The sequence below is a fragment of the Malaya genurostris genome, chromosome 1 (genome assembly GCF_030247185.1).
Source record: "Malaya genurostris strain Urasoe2022 chromosome 1, Malgen_1.1, whole genome shotgun sequence".
Taxonomy (NCBI): domain Eukaryota; kingdom Metazoa; phylum Arthropoda; class Insecta; order Diptera; family Culicidae; genus Malaya; species Malaya genurostris.
In genome coordinates, this window is record NC_080570.1 from 42384343 (window position 1) to 42406133 (window position 21791).

General features: G+C 37.5%; 1 protein-coding gene across 1 annotated transcript; it reads left to right on the forward strand.

The window, feature by feature from the left end:
- The first annotated feature begins 16632 nt into the window (after positions 1 to 16632).
- On the forward strand, positions 16633 to 17200 carry LOC131435160 (probable salivary secreted peptide). Its single transcript, XM_058602802.1, has 2 exons — positions 16633 to 16852; positions 16918 to 17200. Exons 1-2 carry the CDS (start codon positions 16673 to 16675, stop codon positions 17089 to 17091), a joined length of 354 nt encoding a protein of 117 aa, XP_058458785.1. The 5' UTR covers positions 16633 to 16672; the 3' UTR covers positions 17092 to 17200.
- Positions 17201 to 21791: the final 4591 nt, after the last annotated feature.

A 21791-nucleotide genomic window follows, 5' to 3' on the forward strand; every position in this document is an offset into this window, starting at 1 on the left:
CTTTTACGACATGGAAAGAGGAACCCAGACTCTACTCTTGACTATTTGTACCAAAAATCTCTTTGTTCGTAGACTTGTAATTTAACGTGAACAAGTTGCAAGGTAGTTCGTAACAGTTGAGTTTGGATCATTTTACCTAACTTTGGTAGTTTTCTTGAAAAAGGTCTACAACTGCGAAGGGAACAATCTTCATGAATGTGAATTTGAACAAACACATGAATTGAAAGCCTAATTATATTCACCCATGGTTATACATAAACTTGAAAAAGGCGGGTCGGTAATGTCATAGACATAACTGGATAACGAGAATACGAATAAAACTGACACTTTCGAATATAGATAATCGTTACTATTAGTAGATTGTGTGAATTTTACAACTTTTATTGCTTCGCTTTCAGAATTAAAAAGGTGCATCTACACTAAAGAATAACTTATTGACGGCAAACATATTCTACCACACAATTAAACAGCACGAAACAACTAGTTTTTTTTAAGATTTAGATGGTAGAGGTAAACTATGCATGATCCTTTGGAAATATTTATATGATTAAAAAAATAACGGATTTGCGGAATTCCTCTGATGTTGAAACTGCTGAAAACTTTCTTGATATCATTTAATTAAATTTTAGATTTCTGGAACTGGATTCATGAACTAAATTCGACATCTGAGACAGGTTCACAATTCAGTTGCAAAATTCAGGTTCGGAATCCGGATCATGCAATCTGGTCACAAATTTAGATTCAGAGTAATGGAACTGAACTCAATTCAGAATCCAAGCTCCAAATATAGTTCTAGAAATGAGTTCAAAACCTTAGCAAAGAAACTGAGTTCAGTTCCTATATCTCGCTCCAGTACCCATGTTTCGAATTTAGTTTCAGCATGCAGGTTCTGAATTCTGAAACTGTACTCAGAAATTTGCCACCCAGTGAACGACCGCATTAAACGGTTTTAATTCTACAAGCTTCTTTTAGTTTTCTAATGCCTATTCTAAGCCATCTGGATGGTGGTGAGCCCAATTTGTCCGAATTTCTTATCTCTATATCGAAGCAGGGGCGATTCGTAAGGAATAAAATTGTTTCTCAAGAATAATGTGCGAAATTCCATCGATTTAGCAGACATATCTTGTCACTGAATCAGCTGTTTTAATGCTTTGGCCAATTTAGGAAGTCATCCAACATTCAATAGTGCACACTTAAAAAATGTTACATCTTTATAGATGCACATAAAAGGAGCGTCGCGATTTACTTACATTCACAATACAAAATATTTAAAGATAAGTCATATCATTAACTTCACAGTTGTTTTAGCTGAAACTCACATCGATACAGACGCAAAATGTATGTTTACATATTAGTAGATGTAATATTGTGTCATCATCGAAGAAATTACGGCATTCTTGAATTTAAGTCAAGCGTAAATTTCATTTTTTCTAAGAGTGTGGTACACCACTATTATGTGGAATAGTAATCATGTTTTGAGACGAATCGATTAATAAATATTCAAAAACGTGATGAACTGTAAAACTTTGGACGAAAACGTTTCCTAAATTGAAAAGTGAGTTTATTTTCAATGAAAAAAAAAACGATCACTGAAGGATTTAAAACCATTTTTTCCAGTGGGAAAGTGGGACAATAGATATGACTCATGTTCAAAGTTATGAGATGAAGGGATGAGATGGAAATAAGAGCTCATATGACATAGGGAGCTACTTTATAAGGTAGAAAATTAGGGCAAAAAGCAAAGCAAAGAAAGCCTTAGTATTACATTCCTGCTGTAAGATTTGACCTCCTCAGCAATAGTTCAACGTTCACAAAATTCGTTGAATTATTTAGCTCAAATATTAATTGGAAGAAACTTTGTAGAAACCTTCACTTGAGTAAAGGTTTATGAAAATCGATTCATCATTTATAAGAAAAATCAGTAAGATTCATTTCATTATCCACCACTTCCAGAAGTTTGTATCGGGTATGAGAATCCAATGAAGCCAATAAACTTTCGGTTATTCAAAGCAATGGCAGGACTTCCTGCATCATATTGTCTCTGGTGACGAAAGATTGATTTGTTTGGAAAATTTGTTATATAAGTGAAATTCGGTTCAACAATCTTCTAGAAAACTTACACACTAAGACGATTGATCGAATTGATAATTCGGTAAGATTACTTGCAATCTGTGGAATTAAGAATTGTTCTTGAGTTCTGTCTTAATAAAAAAAACTTCCCAATTAAATGGAGCATCCATCTGTTATTTCTAATTCTTTGGAATATCAAACAAATCAGGAAATTCGAAATTTCACGCAGCCTCAAATAAAAAATTTCTTCCTGTGAATCAAAGTCAAAAACGAACTCGATTACCTTTTTCTTATGTCAGCCAGGAAAAGCAAAAGTGCCGGAGGAATGCTCTGCTGTTCCTGAAATCGAAAACGAAATTCGGGATACCGCCTTACGGTTGATTCGCTTCACTTTCACAACCTACGACTGCATCAGGAAACGGCAACGGAAAGGTTATGTACCGTAATGTGGTTGAAATATGATCTGCCATCAGGAAGAAAAGGTCATTCCGAGTCAGCACAGTCAGAGCTCATCGGTTACCTATCATAGGTAGGGTAACGAAATTTGGTGTTCCTTTTGGCATCGGGAGGATGTTTGTTCTGTTTAGGATGTTTTTATATAACATTCTGGCTAAATTGTTTACAGTTCAAATAATTTAAAAGAAGTGCCGTTGTTGTCTTGTTGAGACATATGCGGACGAAAAATCATCGGTCATAGTAAATGTATGAAGATTTGAATAGGCTTGATATTTCTCTAAATCATTTTGTTCTTTGTTTAATTGACGACATAAATTTGTAACTTTGTTCGTCAATAAAACTGAATTTCAATTCCAGTTTATTAAGTCATTGTTCTTAGGAAAATAATGGAGTGCGAATGAAACGGTAAAAAAAACTCAATATCTTACAAACAATACTTTCTAAGCACGCTAAAAAAACGAAGAAGAAAAATAAACAAATTGGAATGTCAAAGCGTTACGACCCATCGGGCAAAAATTCCGGACACTGTCATCAGACAACATTATTACCGATGGTCAGGAGATAAACAAACAGAAATCCTAGTCCCGCTTAGATTGACATCACGAAAGTAAAAGTGCTCCTCCCCGATCGTCAAAACAGAAACGGTTCATGCTGAAATTAGAACAAAAGTTGATCTTTACGAGCTTGGCTTTAGGGCAGCTACAAACGAAAATGTACCTAAGTACAATATTTATTTTATTGCCTCTCCCTTCGCTGTGGACAACCCATCGATCGTTCCAGTGACGGTGAAAGGACATCTAAGGTGGGCAGACCACGCCGGGCAGTCATAAAACCGTTTGCCTCATAAAAAATCGAACCAAACGAGAGCCTGAACGAAAGCTGCACATTTCGGGTGATCGATCTTCGGACGAAAGTAAAAGGATGTACACCGATGCCGATTTCGTCCTTTCGGTCTCGTTCATGTTGATTGCTGCAGCGGTTGAAAGTGAAAGACAGTTAAATTTTATGACTTCCAACTGTTTTAGTGATGTAATCACTACTTCGCTCTAAATTCTAGGAAAGTGGAGTAAGCCAAACGGAAAAGGTCCTCAAGGACGTGCTGTCACTGGATCGCTTTCGGCTCGAGACCGTTAAAGGCCATAAAGAAATTATGCAAACGAAATTTAGCATTGTTTGTTTTCCTAAACTTGAGGCGTACCGAAATTGACGACTATGACCCAAATAAAACACAACCGTTTCTTGACGGGGATTTGCCCTTCGATACTTATTGCAATTATATTGACAATCAGCTTTGGCTTGCTTGAAATCCTCTAAGAAAAAGTTCACACAGGGAACCAACTCAAGAAAGACGAGCGAAGAATAGTTAACGTTTGTTTTTGGAAGTACTTCTGCTGTTTACTGAATCCGTAAACTTTACTTAAAACCTTGATTACCTAAATCGATTACCTTCACAGCAAAAAAGAATGAAATTTACAGGTGATCCGTAATCCGATTTTAAAAGGGGGGAGGGGGGGGGAAATATTTTTGCTTGAAAATTTCTTTAAATCGTTGTAACTCAGGAACTGCTATTAGCAAATAAATTAATTAGTCACACCAAAATACGAGAGGGTAATGTCAGAAACATAACCGGATAACGTGAATACAAAAAAATGTATGCCAGTACTGAATTCTGAACCTAAATTCTCAATTTTGATGCTAGATTCTGGAACTGAATTCTGAGCCTGAGCTCGGGAACTAAATTCTGCGTTTAAGTTCTAGAACTGAATTCTGGAGATGGGTTGAAGAACTGATCACTAAACCTGTGATCTGAAACTGAGTTTTGGAACAGATTCATATTCCTGACTGATTTTTGAATTTATGTCCGGTGCAAATAATAAATTTATACTAAATGACCTTCCTCTAGAAGTAGCCGTTTTCGAAATATTTAGACATGAAATCAAAAGAACTCAGATATGACATTCAAATCAGTTTGATTTCACATCTTATTCATTTAATCAGTCGTTAAAACAAAACCGCTTCTGTTCGGGACGGAAGAAACCAAGTACAGTATTGTGTAGAGAACAATAGAACGACCTCGAAATGAGTGAACCAAACGAACAAAAGCTACCGCCGCTACGAAAGAATACAATTATTGTTGACTTCAGGCAGTGCAAAATTCGACCTTCGATACGAGAACTTGAAGGTTTGCTTTAGGAGCAAATGCGTCTTGACATTAAACGTGTGCATTTACTTCAATGCAACAAGACAAATAATTTTGTTTACATCCAGTGTTATAAAGAGTTGTATGCAATTCAATTTGCAAAAGACAATAACAATGTGCACTATGTGGAGTACGAAAACATTAAGTACAAAATTTCAGTGTATATGGAAGATAGTGCTATATAAGTGCGTGTGCATGTTCTACTCTCAAGCATCTGTAATCCTTATATTCGCAAAACTATGCCCCAATACGGAGAGATTCTCTCTATCGAAAAAGGAAAGTGGTTTCTCCGGTATTCTAAGTGGTGTACGTTTGGTACGCATGTGATCTTATGTGATTTTCGGTCGGGATACAAGAATCCCGTGCAAATCACTTGTTACCTATGACAATTAGATGGCCACATGTCAATATTGCCAAAAAGCTGTTCACTACGGTAAGCCATGTGATAAACTGGACAAGGATACAACGACAACAAAGGACAACGGTGCTTCCTTCACACAAACCTCAAGCAACCCCAAGCAACCCCAGTGCACCTGTGACAGCCACCAACAACAGTGAAGCATCCCTATCAACGAATCAACGAAACCATCAGTATTTCCTATAGAACATAGTACAGCAGCTACAGTTAACAACTTACCCAACGCCTGTGAAACAAACAATGATTGTTCCGCCAATAACAGTGATGCCGAACCAATGGATGGAAGCGTGAACAGTGAACCACTCACCCCCCCCCCCCCCCCCCCTGCATTCGCTGTATAATAGCGAAAGCGCCTCTTCTACATGGAAAAAAATTACAAGATCCAGCAAAAAAAAATATTGTGAAACGTCCGCGTTAAGCTTAAGTGCAAAAGAACCGAATAAAAAAAAATTCACTCAAATGCTCTCAGCCTCAATGCAGAATGAAGTAAAAATCTGATGATGCGAAAAACAATTTGGATGAAACGGGCTAAATGGTACAGTGCTGTCATCCCTGCTGTACGTACTTGGGTAGCTGCAGTTTTTTTGTGATATGGAGTCATATTGATAGGTCGTATTTGATCTGCTTCAGTATCATATATTGAAGTCCCACTGATTATTATTACTAAAGGAAAATTGAGATAAAACGTTAATAAAACTACATGCAATCGATTTGTCAAAGTTTTTACATGAAAAACACTCTATTTTGTCTGCTGCAGGTACCTCGGTACCTTTTAAAATGATGATAAAATAAGCATGATAACGTTTTGGGCGGCTCTTCTAAATACGTGGAATCCATTATATATATATATATATATATATTCATATTCATTTTATATCAAACAAGATTTTTGGTCAACTGTATCATGCCATTTATCCATTTCTCCCCTGCTGTGTAATGTTTGAAGTTCGAATCACAATTGCCCAAAAAAATGAACCATGTTCGACCAGAAAACTGATCAATCTTCCCTATATCTGAATTATTATGACCTCATGGAATTCGCGGCATATTCAATATTCATCAAAGCTAATTTAATCCTAATGAAAGACATAACTCAGCAGTCTATGAAGCAGGAAATACTTAGCTTTCAATTATTATTGATCTATAAATAAAATCAAATTAACACGATCAGCTAAGCTAACCCGTTCCGTTCCCCGTAGGCGCAAATTCAATCTTATTCATCTTGGGCACGCCACGCTGAAGTAGAAATAGATGCGCCGGGAAATCGCAACAATGTTGCCCAAGCCAGCAGGATTCTGTGAACGTTTGATATTATGCCGTAAACTGCTCTCGTTGGGCGGTAACTATGGAAATGATAGTAACGGTTATTAAATGCAAATTCTTCGAAAAAAATACTAGCATGCAACTATCGTTTCAGCGTCTTTCCGTCATAACATCGAAGTATTATGACTTGGAGACAATCAAGTAACGTTTGCTGAGTCAATTGAAATCTGACAGAAATTGTCTGGTTTGATGATGCAGGAAGTTGGACCCGAAGACAAATCGAGTGATCTCTCAATTTCTAGCAGCTGAATTTATAATTGCAGGAATTTTGAAAATGTTTGTCTGATTATGAAAAAAAAATTGCAGATGTCATCTCACTCAATAGTAGTTTTGATGCCTTAGAAAATATACTTCCTGAACGGACAGACAACAGATTGGGAGGATAGTTTTTTGTTCCTACAAATAAACGGTAGAAAAAATCTCCGTGGCACGAGGCACACGTGGTGCCATCACCCTTCGTATTCCAGAAATCGAGCACAAAAAAGGGTTCCTGTCTTACCGCGAGTCACCCGTTCCTTACAACTCCTTCGCGCGTTATTTTACAGCAGTTCAGGATGTGTGAAGGAGTATTTTTTTTTGTTTGCGTTTTCATCCAAAAGGAAACCCTTTTTTTCTTCGGGAATCCTAAAATTCTGGGGGTACATTAGAAGAAGAAAGGCGTGTTTACATAGTTATATGTTCTCCGATTTTTTTTCCGAATGGATAACGATCTTCGACTCTAGTAGAGCTACTGATTATCGCTTCCGAAAGGTGGCCACGCGTGGCGTGCGCTCAATTGAAAGGGAACTCGATTCCGCCTGACGGGATGTGGGCGATGAAAGGATGTAAAAAAAATCTTCCAGAAAAAAGTGAAACTTGAAACGCATGATTTGGCACGAGCTGCAATATGTCGATTGATTGAAGCTAGTCCGGAAGGTGAGAGTGTTTTTTTGAATTTTATTTTGCTTTTTATTGCAATACGCAATACGATCAAAATTTAGAAGATAACAGCTTGCTAGTGCTTTCACTTGGGTTTATTTTTACGTTAATATATTCATATTTGAATACATCCTTCTATCAACAACAAGTGTAAGTTAGAAAAATTGAGCGTCGTTGATAGAAGAGATTTAAGGCAAAATTCAACAATACTGAAACATATGTAATCTTTGAAACATTTCATATTGATACCACTTTTTTGTGTCTCTCGATGAACAAGGCGCAAACGATGCCATTTAAGGATTCTTAACTAAATAAAATGCTAAAAATGCAACTCAAATCATCGCAAAAAGTTGACGAATTCCCGCTGAGTGGCGGCATCTGCTTTGGCTTCTTCCTAAACAATGGCATGCATTTTTAACATTCTTCCTCCATAGCGCGACTAGCTGCGGCACTTGTGACTTGTTGTGTCCGCGGCTTCCGCGGGTTGAAGGCTGAAGGCGATGATCAATATCTGATCCGAGAAGATTTTCGGCGTATGACACTGGCCGAGCCGATCGTTGCCGGACCCACTAACCGAGGAATGAGCAACAATTTTCGGTTGATTGTTTTCAGAAAAATCGAGCCGAAAAAAGTGGACATTCCATCAATCTCTATATACCGAACCATCGGTCCCCCCAAAAATGGATTTGAAAAATCTCCTAGTTTGGGCAGACTAATCTCTGTAAATGGAATAAAGGTAGATTTCGGTTTTCGGAAGGTGGCTTCTTTTGTTCTTATGACCAAATATTTCACGACCGAAGCCCGATTGAATGGCCCGGTGCGGATCCCTGAAGATATTTCTGGCGGGTGAAACACTCCAGAGGGACTGTGTGCGATTCGGTAAATCCTTATAAGAGGATACCCTCGTCCTCCCCCGTACCATCGGAAACTGAGGTTGACTAACTGGAGACGGAAAAAGAGACTTGGATGGAGAATTTATATCAAAACAAATGAATTGATCTGCAGTTGATATTTGGTGGTTTCGGGTGGACTGTTTTGGCATTTTGGTTTATGACTATAGAGCAACCGTACGGCATCATGAATCATCCCAAAGGGATGAAAGATCGACGGGTTGACTCGGTGCAGCCTCTAGAGAAAGACACGAATGCATCATACACGTTTCATTATCGTCATCTCGTCTGGGCTTGCACCAAGTACGGCCCGAGGGGGATATCGAGTGTTGTGCAGAATTAAAAAAAAAATAAAATGCTACGATTAAATAGAGCAGATTTTTAAGCGAAATTCGAATGTTTAAGAGGCGGGTAGGGTTGAAAAACCATTTGATTTCTTTTTATTTTCTTATAGTAAAATATTTCAAAAATATTCTGTGATATTTTCAAGTCTATCGAAACAAAACTCCCAATACTACGAAGGAGTAAGAGCTCGGCGCACAGGCCTGAGAGTTCTGCTTCGATTGACTAGAAAATTTGACAAAACATTCTTGAAACATTATTTTTACGTTTCGTCTTTGACTCATCAGTGCAAAGCAGTTCAAATTGAACTGCTTAGTGCTACACTCGGCAGTTCAATTTGAACCGCTAAGCAGACGAAAAGTTTCTGCTATTTACAGAACACTTATTGTTTTGCAAAGGAGTGCAAAGTCTTTTCTGACCTGCCGAACGAAAACGTGTTTTCGTGTTGTGCTAGGGCAAATAACCCGTTTTTATTATTTTTACGTTTCATCTTTGACTCATCAGTGCAAAGCAGTTCAAATTGAACTGCTTAGTGCTACACTGAAATAGTCGAAAACACGTTTTCGTTCGGCAAGTCAGAAAAGACATTGCACACCGTTGCAAAACAAAAAGTGTTCTGTAAATAGCAGTAACTTTACGTCTGCTTAGCGGTTCAAATTGAACTGCCGAGTGTAGCACTAAGCAGTTCAAGACGAAATGTAAAAATATTAAAAACGGTTATGCGCCCTAGCACAAAATTTGGCTAATTCCTAAATGATTCATGAAATGTTTTATTATGACAAATATAAAGAAAAAATATGATTTTTCGAAAGTATTAGACCCTACGTGCTTCCCAGAAACTTAAAACACGTTTTTCGCGAAAGCAGGTTTTGAAAGCCCGTGTCCATCGTCATTCGAAAACTACTTCACCTTTTTTTTCAAATTTTGCACACACTTTCTACATGTAAAATACCAGACCCCAACGTTTACCTTTTCGTGTTTTGTTACTTTGGGAAGGTTTTACAGCTACAAAATGGTGGGGTTTTTCGTGAAAAATTTGGCATTTTTGACTTTAAACAACCACCAAAAATTTTAACAATTAACTATTCTTTACGTTTCGTCTTCGACTCGTCAGTGCAGAGCAGTTCAAATTGAACTGCTTAGAGCAAAAACATGGACAGATCAATTTAAACCGCTAAGCAGGCGTTAAGTTAACTGTCAATTAACTACCGTAAACGGTAAACCAAAACGATCTAACGGATTGTTCGGTAATTTTCTGTGTATTTGTTTTCTTTTGGTTAAAATTCTGGATTTTCGGATTTCAACAAACAACACAAATATTCGTATCCTTCCTGTTGTGGTTATGGTTTTATTTCACGAGAAAATTAATAAGTGTCAAATGTCCCAGTTGACCGGAATTATAAGCACTGACTAACAGACAGGACACTAAAACTTAATTCTTTAACCATTTTAAAGGTCATTTCGAATATTCATTTAGTTGGGACAGTACTCGCATATGCCATGATGGCGCCACGTTATCCTATCGAAAATATCCTGTCTGTCATCTAGACTGTGTTTATTTTTTTTCCTTTACCAACAGAGTTGCCATTCATACAGAACTATCTGTAATGAACTGATTTGTATACTTCCATGCGGAGTTCATGCAGGATACAGATATAATACATATTGCCAAAATTAAATACAGATTTATGTCTACTTCTCATCCTCCAACGCAATACAAAATCGAACCCATGTTCTATTACGATATTTACTTGCTTCTGGTCTGCCGCCAGTGTGTCGGGTGAAAATCATCAATATAATCAAAATTAGTCTAAATGTACAAGTTCATTTTTTATCGGACTCGATCATGAACGTTTTTAACATTCCGTGCCAAAAACTAACTAAAAGGAATAAACATTACAACTATGTATATACCATAACCCAATAATAAGTTTTACCTACCTGAAAAGTCATTTTCTGAATAACGTTGAGAAAAATAAATCGTTCCTTTCAAACATTGCTCAAAAAGTTCAATATATAAACGTAATCCCATAATTTATTGTGACGATTCTTTTTTAATATTATACAAAGCTTCATGAAATCTGGCATCCCTGCAAGCAGCTGATCTTTGTTGAAAAACGGGGGGAAGCCAACTAGTAAAAAATCGTGTACATAACACAAGGGGTGTACCGATAGTAAATAGTTCGCGCAGTTCAATATAGGTGGAACTAGTGCCCCACGAAAATTTTTTTTAGAAGAATTCACTCATAGTGTCATGTCTGTTAGTCTGTGTTATAAGCGCCTTCCAAAACACTGCACAATTCGTCGAGTCATCCAGAAATTACCCTCGAACAATTTTTGTTATCAGCAAGTGGACAAGTGATACGGAATTATTTTCTGCCTATAAGTAAACCAAAAGCTTTGAGTGGCTTTAAAAACTTTAGCATCTCAATCCATTCGATGAATCCTTCCAGGTCTTTTTTGTTCGATTAATAAAAAGACACTTACTAAAAATTTTAATATCTGTTTGACAGTAGGTTTCACGATAATCAGTTTGGTTATTGGAAGATAATTTTACCATTCCGACAGTATGATGTTTATCGTTCTCGGCGATTATTCAGATTTACCATATAAATTTACTTGCAGAATTCTGCAAAGAAAATTTACGTCCGGTAAAAAATGGCACAATTTTAGTAAAATAAAACTGATGTACCAAAATAGCGGTTATTTCTATTTCTTACTGGAAATTCTCGTCAAAAATAAGGAATTAAATCTTAGTGTGTATGCTGCTTTGATTTGGTCACTTCTGATTCGTCTGCGCTCAAACGAAGCAACAAAAAAAAAACACCCGCTGTGAAAACTTTGCTTGACATAACTGAATGAGAGACCTATATTAGAGACAAACTGGATGCGTGAGAGTATATGCTACTGAGCAGATCAGTTCCCTTACTTGGAAAATTGCCTGTGCTGTCTGTTTCAGTTAACACATGAACTAGGCAATCCATGGCAATGCAATGAAATGAAGGGTTCACTCTCGTTAGTACTGTGCGAGAATGAAGAATTTTGCTTCACGGCGTACTACAAGATGCGGAACAAAGTCATTCAGGCAATGTTTATGGTGTTTTTTAGTGTAGGTTTACAGAAATCATTTTTGAACATAACGTTTGTACTCCAAGACCAAATATGATCACGTTTCAGAAATATTTCAAACATTGTATAGCATAAACTTTGCTTTTGAGCCCGATTCCATTGTTTCTTGGGAGTTTATACTGAGTATATATCCTGGAAACACAAAAAGCAATGTTCATTCAAGTAATACTCATCGGAACTAAAAGTTATGAATCTAGTTTTCTCATAGGCATCTTCAATATGAGAATCGTTCATCAAATGCTAACCTCATGAAGCATACTCATCAGCTGACAACATCTTCATTAACTAATGAACGAACGAAGCAGCTCTCATTGCTTGGGTTGCGCTGTTAATTCTACCTAATATACTATTGTGTGTGAATAGCACAGAGGGTGAAACTCTTTTGTTAATATTCGGAGCTACAATTTGCAAGCCCTACTGTGCTGAGATACAGTGGACACCGCAAATCATGATTTCAAAGAAGCGTCTTCAAAATCTATCAGAACATGAAATTTCTGCAACACTGTAAAGCGTAGACGCCGCGGACCTGACAGTATAGCACCAATATTCTTAAAAAATCTGGCTGAAGAACTTACACTACCACTATAACTACATGGAAATCTTCTTTTCTTGTCAGTTTTTTGCAATGACTGAGTGGAAACATATATTGGAGAACCCAAATGAATGATAAACTAACAGAAAAGATGGTTTATTGGAAAAAGATACGTTAAGAGACAGGTCACGAACCTGCGTTCTTATGCATTCCGTGCATATGCGCTACCATTTCGCCACTCTGAGCTCTCTCTTATGTACCAATATTTAAATCTGGTGCAAAATATAACATTCGGAACTACCGTGGAAAAGTCATTATCTCTTACATTCCAAAATTGTTTGAAAAAATTATAAACGAAAAACTTTTTTATCAACTGAAGAATGCAATAACTAACAACTTTTTTAAAGGCCGCTTCGCTAAACTACAACAAATCTCCTAGAAACTCTATGGACGCTGGCAACCACGTAGAAACTCTTTACACCGACTTTAGTAAAGCTTTCGCCCGTATTGTCATACCATTACAAAAACTATAAACTACAAAAAGTATGGCATAGAACATAGGCTTCTTGAAAAGCTCAAATCGTACTTAACGAATCGTGTACAAGTAGTTCGCTTCCAAAACATAAACTGTAACATCTGGCGTACCTCAAGGCTCTCACCTAGGGCCTCTTCTTTTCATTTTACATATAAACGATATTTTCTTCAAACTCAAAAATCTAGAAGTGCTTATATAAGCAGACGATACGAAACTCTTTGTGGAAATTAAAATATCAACGACGCTGTATATTCCAGAACGAAATCAATCAAATTAATGTAAAAATCCTTTCTACATGAGAAAGGCAAAACATGTAACTCAATAACTTTCAGTAAGAAAAACGAAACCCATTCTGTAGACATATTTTTAGGAAATCAGAAAGTAGAGAAAAGTAACATTGGACGAGATTTAGGTGTAATACAATAATCAATAAAGCGAATAGCATACTGGCCTTTATCAAACGTTTCTGTCATAACTTTCAAGACCCATATACTATAAAATTGCTATATAGTACATATGTCAGACCCATTTTGGAATATTGCAGCCTAGTATGGAATCCATCAGGCCCGTGCTCAGAGGGGCCCAGAACGAAAAAATAGTTGTACGGAAGATTACTCTACATTGGAACTATCATTATTAGGAATTTAAATAAAATTTGTGACTATGACCGGGAGAAGGTTATTGTATTACACGTACCTTAACGTTCACTTTCATGCCATTTCAATCCCACTTGTATAAGACTTTCTAAATGTCCATTTCTAGAGCACAAAAATCCACAAGACTTGTGATGGATTTTGAGAAATGGTCCGGGATAGATCCCTTACTTCGATTCATGGAGAACGGAAAGCATCTCCTTAATTTGTAGGTGATATTAGTTGATGGCCATACAAACTTACTTTAGCTATACAGGTTTCGATATCAGGTTCCGGAAGTAGCGGTCTAAAACTCCAAAACGAAACTCATATCGATTTCGCAGAGATGACTTTAGGTTTGGGAATAGATAGGGTAACAGAGGTGTTTTGGCTAGTCGGATTTAATTGATGTGAAGTAACTTATGTTACATAAATTTGAAGGTAAACACATTAAATTACCTTTTGCGGAAGGGTTTTTCAAAGATATTACAACATTTGGTGGATATTTATTCAAAGTGGGCCAAAATAAAATCAATCCTAAAGTGGGCCAAAATACCTCTGTTACCCTAACAGTTCGAGGAGGTCAAATCAGGTGAACAAGGTAGATGGGCAAGTAATTAGAGCACTAAACCATTGATTTTAACTATGCTCACGTGCTTCGTGTAAGGCCCTTTTACAGCGATTTCGGTCATTAAGCAATTAAGTACTCCAAAAGTATACTATGACAATCCCAGAAAACCGGCATTATGATCTACCCATTGAGCATCCCTTCCTGGCACTCGTGCCGCGACGACTTCAGTCCATTGTTAGGTAATCATTTATTTCTCTGGCGTATAATAATGGATCCAGCCAAATATGTACTCGAAGTGCACTCGCGCTCATCTTTTTAGTACTAAATAAGTATGTGCGAGATCTAGCGGCAGAATATCTTTCTAATTTGGTGAGCTCGCACACTTTCTCCTTCCAGTTATCCTGAACAAGTGTCTTAGTATTATTGTCGTTTATTTTGCCCCGTATTTAAATTCTATTTTATTTTGTTTTGACACAGTTCGCTTCGTATCAAACATTTTTTTTTTCGTTTCTGTTCCTCATACAAACGCCAGGGCCCCTCTCTGGGTACGTGCTTGGAGTCTATATAATACTATTCACGAAGAGCGCATTTTTTATAAACACTTCGTAAAATAAACTGGACAGCATTTCCTCTACCATCATATGAAGCACGCTGCATGCTCATCATACACAAACATTTAAATAACGCCGAGACCTTGCAGTTTTACCAGCGACATTATTTCTCAACGCATTCAATCAGCTTCATTATTATCGCAATTAAATTTGTATATACCTAGCCGTCAATTGTGTTCCAGGAAATTATTTTTAGAAAGACATACAAAAACAAATTATGCAAAATACAGTCCAGTCAATCGAATAATGCGCCATCATAATCAATACAGTTTTGTCGTAGAACTATCGCACTATCGAAACGATTTTAATCATGATTGAATTATTTCAAAATAATTTGCCGTGCATTTGAGTATATATTTGTAGATTGTAATATCTTCTAGTTATCTTGTCCAATTGAATTATGAGATATATGTTATAGAACAGTGTTTACAGCTCTCTATCCGTAGCTCTGTGTTGCGTTGCGTTTTGATACAATTTTCTATCCGTAACTCTGGCACAGCAACTCGGATGTGGATGATATTTTTATAATTTTTCAGATTTGTCTATTATTTTCTGGACCAAATTGCGCAAATAATTAGCTCTGGTGTTTCTTGTTGTAATGGCTACTTCCCATGTAATCAACATCCTCATAGTAATCGTCGACACTTTGCGCAATCAAATGCTACAGTATTTTATCAAATGATCACAAATGTCTCCGCTGAATAACCCCTCCGTCAACCCAGTCAGCAAAACCGGTATCATACAGCACGAGCTGTCGCGGCATTCGAGAGCGAAAGTCATTTTTCATCCGTGTCGGGTGGAGGGACGCTCGTCGGCACAAAAACTGAAACTCCGTACGTGGATTCTGGTGCAGCGCTCTCAGTGCTTTCCGGACTCATCAAATTCAGCAGGCATCACCAAACGATCGTGCACCGATGCACCTCTTTGATGCTGGACATTACTGAAGGAAGAAAAAAAACCGATTCGGTTTCCAATTTCAATTGACGGACCGCACGAGCTAAACACACGACTGGAAAAATATTGACAAAACTTGTTAATTTTTGAGCAAAGGCAACTGTTTTCTTTGTTTTGTGTATGGTTCCGTTTGGCATTAGCATTTCATTTCTCAGGTGCGTTTGTTTCCGACCGCTGTAGCCGATGATACTCGACACCCTTTTTACTCGAAGACCGAAAAGTGTTTGTTTTTTGGTGAACCTGTAAACACCCATGTTTGTCGAAAAGGATATTTTCTAGGCCCCGCAGGATTCAAAAATGGCTTGTTTTCGTTATGGATTAGTTGGAGATTTTTGTATTGCATTGCCAAATCCGTCGGTGGCAAAAACCTACTGACAAAACTGCGGACGGTGGTAACAAGCGAAAATATCACAATTGTCTTTGAAAATCCTTGTCCGGTGGTTTCTGTTCTCTTTTGTCATTTTGGGAAAGATTGATCGTGGCGACTGATTTTAATAAAGTTCGTTTTGTTTGCTTTTCTTTGCCCGGTGCCGACAGCTCATCTTGATTCTAAGCGCTCTTTTTGTGTTTGACCATGAATTTTGACGATTAACTATACTTCAAGGAGCGAAACATCGTTCGAGGACAATATCGAGATGCATTTCAACATACATTGGCGAGACGTTCCAGCCTTTTAGATACGTAATGATGTCAGTTGGTATTGAAAAGTATAAACGATTTTCCAAAGCTTAGTTTTGCCATTATTGTTAGCAAGTTTCTAGTGAAAAAATTAGATTTATAATTTGATCCTAAATTGATAACCTGTTTCAAGTAATGCTTCAAAATATTACAAAGTTGATGCTGATTAATCGACAGTCGAATTCGTATTACTCATTGCAAAAAAAAAAAACACTACAACCATTTAAAAATAAACACACCTGTTTAATTTGTTGTCATAAAAAATATCTTTTGCATACATAGCATGTTATCCAATCAAACAGAAACTCACCTCCGAAAATATCTCGATGGCTTATAAAATAGCACATCTATTTCAGTTACCATGATCAGTCATCTGAAGCGAGCACTGAAATAAAGTACCTACTGTTGCAAACATGAAGTTCCTCGTTTTGGTGTCAATTTTAATCTCACTTGGTGCTCTAGTAATCGGTCAAAGTCATAATTACTTCTGGGGCACGCGAAGAGGATACGATGTACTGCTGAACCGAACATCCGCTTTTCGCTCTTCATCGATGCTACGTGTGAAGTCTATGGATCTGCAGTATCCATTGAAGGTGGGTGGAAATTAACACAATGAAACTCGAAACATACAATCTGGTTGTTTTTTTTTTCTACGCAGGGACAACGAGGTGGAAACATTACGGCCATCCACATCGAAGACCAGTACACCAACGGAAAAGGCGGTTATGCGAAATTGCTTGCCGGAGGAATCGGGTACAATTTTACAAAAATTCATCTGAAATCACAACGCGGAGGAGGATTCAACTTTATCGTGGAAATTTACGGCCGCTAATTTGAATCCAAGCATTTGATTTTTTGAATTTTATTATCTTTCTATCGAAGCTCTTATCTTTATCAGATTTTCAAACATATGCAATAAAGTACTTTATGAAGCATTGAAACTTAGGAATTATTTGAATTTCGTTCGTTATGACGTAAAAGTCAATTTGAGCTTTGTTTCACTTTCATCAGTATCCAGCGAGTAACAGAACGAAAAAATAATGATGAATGAAACAACAAAAATGAGAATTTACGAAAAAAATTGAAATTCCATCTGACGTTTTCTGTGGTGAAAACGGAACATGTATCGCCATAGCAAAGTCTTAAAATGTACGGAGTTGGATTGGATTCCATTTTGAATTGTGTCTCATTACACCTAGAAATGATCAATTGACTAAAGCGTTTTTCCTGTTTAACTCTTCTTCTGACAGATGGGTCCAGCCAGGCCTTTTTCGTTTTTTACCATCAATTCTATATGTTTATAATACATAAATGAAAAATAATTATAACACATACATGAATACATAGGAATAGGGCCAGACCCATCAGTCAGACCGAAGGTATAAAAATATCAGTCAGACGGAGTGTTAAAAGTATTTGCAGTTGTAGTAAGTAATACTTTTTTCGCAAACTTTCAAATCCATTTTTTCATTATTTAATCGTTCTATTTCCGGTCTGTCTTCTATTGGAGACAGATAAAAGTTTCTAAATTCACTAGTTTTAACAATTAGTTGCGATTAAGTTGGAGATTTTTTATTTCGTTAGTATAATACCAGGACTGAAATAACTATATGAAACTATGAGGAATCCTGATGTTCACAATATCAAACATAGCGATTTTCAGAGTGATCGAAAACAGAAATGATAGAACATACGAAGAGCTTAAACAAAGTTGATCTTTTGGTTCCAGCAATGTGGCTCTATTGCAGCATAAGCCACCATAAATGCGGACATTAGCATCACTGTGACGTGTTCAGATGTTAATATAACGAATACCGTTAGCTGGGCCGTTACGTTGGTTATTTTGGAGTTACAGCGAAAACAGAGAGTTGAACAACAATTGTTTTCATTGTTTTTCAAAATATTTCTCATGATTATAAATACACTTTTGCATACGTTTGAACTAATTTTCATAACATTTTGTCCAAATGCATCTAGACGCTAATAATGTAACTGAGATTCAATTCAACAAGGCGTCTAACTGTGTGTATATTATGTTTAAACGTGAAAGAGTTGCAATTGCATTCGCTTCAGTTAACAACGAGGTGCACAGCATTAAGTGTGACAACATTAAACACAAAATACCTATGTACATGATGTACATACCTGCCATAGAAGTACGCCTGCATGACCTTCCCCCGCAGGCCAGAGATAAGTTCGTTTGGGAAAATATCTCGTAGTACGGTGAAATCCTTTTCATCGAAAGGGAAGTATGGCAAAAATTCCCCGTATTTCCCCGGCATCCGCAATGGCGTGCGAGTGGTACGTCTGAAACTACGAAAGGCAATTCCATCTTAAATCATTTGTGGTCAAGGTGGGACACATCCGTGTAAAACGCTGATTACCTATGAAAATCAGCTGGTTACATGTCAGTTTAGTGACAATCGTGCACACTACGGTAAATCTTGCACTGGAACAGCGAAAATGACATCTTCAATCAATGACTAGGAAAACTGTTCAGCAACGGGAACTAGTGAATCCAGTACTTCTGCTTCAAAAACGCTTCCAGTATCAAATCAACTGCAATCAATGTACAAGGCGCAGTTAAGCATCCATGAAAATACGTTTGACAATACCAATAGACGAAAAAGACGAGCCACGAACGAAGCGCTCCTCAATCCTCGTTGAATTAAATTTTTTTATGAAAAAAAAAAATGTTTTTGAACACTCCAACAGATTCTTCAAGAAGGGGCCGGGGTCCATCAGGAGATTGATTGTACCTATTATCTTTCTCCGGACAGCACCAGCCTAGATGCCGTGTGGAATCCGGCGGAAAAAAATGAGCCAATAACTGGGTTCCTGCTTCCATGTCGAAAAAGGTGACAATTGCAGTAGTTCCATTTTCCTTTCAGTTATTAGATATTTTCAACGTTTCACTTCTGATTACTGTATTTTACTAAATTATCTCTTCAATCAACTTATCAATTTGCGACTAGCTTTGGATAGAAGTTTTAGTTGATACGTTTTCTTCTTCTATGTTATTGCTTGTCTCTCAAGATTATAAATTGAATGATAAAAATCAACTATTGCGTAAATTCGTTAATATTACAAAGCTAATAACAGAGATAACATATATCGGTATATTGAATAAATAGTAAAAAATACTTGTCTTTTTTATAAATTAATAATTTTCTCTCAGTAGCCGGCTGCCCAGATCAACCAATATAACCATTTAATAATTTTAAAAAATAATTAAACTAATAAAGCGGAAATAATAATGTCGCGCGTGAAGTCTGCTGACCTATGTTTGGTGATTTAAAATTATTTAATAAAAATGTTTGGAATATGTCACTATCAACTATTTTGTCTAAATTCTATTCACTCGTTTATTTTGTTTGTTTCCTTTTAGAAAAAATAGAGAAGTTTTTTTTCGTTACGCGATAGTATTTCAAATTTCCCTTCAGTTTCCACGAATAAGAACTGTGAATCAAGACTTCTTGGGACTTCAGTATCGGATATTGTTGAAACTTTCACTCGAAAAGACAGTGAGTTTTGTGGTGCATCTTGAAACCAGAACATACTAGGTCGCACGCGAATACTACCATTTATACTAACAAATATCCTTCTCCCGTGACACTTGTGGAGTGCGCAGTAAATTGAAGGATGATTTACCAGTCCCAGGTCGGATCATCTAGAAATTCCCTGTACAATTTCAGCTAATCCCGATCAGTAACGGAGTGGCAACCAGGGATAGTCGCTCAAGCTCAAGCTTCAACAGCTTCTTCAAGAGTATTGAATCACTCTCCGCGTAGTTTATTCTTTACTGAAGGGAAACAATATCAGAGTTAAGTGACACGTGGCATTTGGTAAATTGGATGGTGATATAAATGCGGTGTAATGTTCCCTGTCCAAATTAAGACTTTTATTTCTAAACATACCTCATTTTTCATAATGTTGTCATATTAGACACAAGGTATATTATCTTTTTCAGTAACGAATCGTACTGCTTCGTGCTCGAAATAGAGTAGTAACACGTGGATCAATAGGTCAATCTAATAATGCAAAGATGGCGTTGTCAACCAAATTTTCGTATTGCCATAGATAAGGTAGAAAAGTAGTTAGCAACATTGATTATTGAATAAAAAAGCGAAAAAAGCATTTCACTGATTATATTGAAGAAAATCCTAGTTTCTGTGAAACGCTCGCACTTTGGACTTGACATTTTTCATTAAATTCTGCACAGTTACTTTTATGACTTTCCTGGTGGCAGCTGTCCAGTTTTTTCGAACTCCTGCATGTTTTGGGACACTGTATCTTCCTTCCGAAAATGCCGCTTGACAATTGCCCAATACCTTTCAATTGGCCGAAGATCCGGGCAGTTCGGTGGGTTGATGTCCTTTTCCACGAATTGTACATTAGTTTTTGACAACCACTGTAGAACGGAGTTGGCGTAGTGGGTTGAAGCCAAATCCGGCCAGAAGAGAGGAGGAGCCTTATGCTTTCTGTACAGTGACAGCATTCTCTTCTTCAAACATTCTTACTTCCTCGTACACCTTGGCGTTAATTGTGCCCTTTCTGAAGAAAATCGACGACCGCAAACCACAGGTACAAATTGCTTGCCAGACCAACACCTTCTGCCCAAACTTTTCCATCGCCACCGTGGTGTCAGCGTCGTCCAGGTTCTGGTACACTGATTTCGTATAATATTGCGGTCCGGGCAGCGCTCGAGAGTGTTCCTTGGCGTAGGTTTCGTCGTCGATCAGGATGCATTAGTCTTTATTCTGTAGAATCCGGTTATACAGTTTTCGCGCTCTTGTTTTTCCCGAAACTTGCTGTACCAGGGACTTTTTCGGCACCTTCTGTTTCTTGTACGTTTTCAGGGAGTTCCGAACTTTGATCCGTTGAATCATCCCGATGCTGGTGTTGAACTGCTTGGACAAATCCCGCGTCGACGCCGATGGATTTTTCCTGATGTACTCAACCACTTTTAAGTCCCGGCCGGGCTGGCTGGGACCCGTTTTTCTACCGAATCGGGAAAAATCCTTCATGGAAAGGGTCTTACCGAACTCGATAATATTTTTGACACTGGTGTGGTGCACTTTCACCCGTTTTGCAATTTCGTTGTACATGACACCACTTTCTAAGCACCAAGTGTGCAGAATTTTCTTTCGCGTTTCTGGATCAATTCGACTCATCACTCTTCTTCTTCTTCTTCACTTCTGGTGGCGTCACCTCACTTGAGATGACGCCGATTGATGGCACAGCGATTTAGCTATATTGCCAGTTAGCTTTCGTTTATAGTCCAATGGACTTTCTTTTCACTGGACTACAAGTGAAACCCTCGCTATGTGACAACGTGGAGTCACCGAAGTACGGATGAAAATCCTTTCTTTCTCGCGAAATACTCGAATTTTCACCGCACTAACACGATACGACGTGTTCACTCGTTGAGGGTTTCACCGGAAGTGGACTCATCATTGAAACGATGAACCGTACCGAAACCAATCGATTGCGCAGCTGTTATTGACATGTAAACAAACATGTCACTGCAAA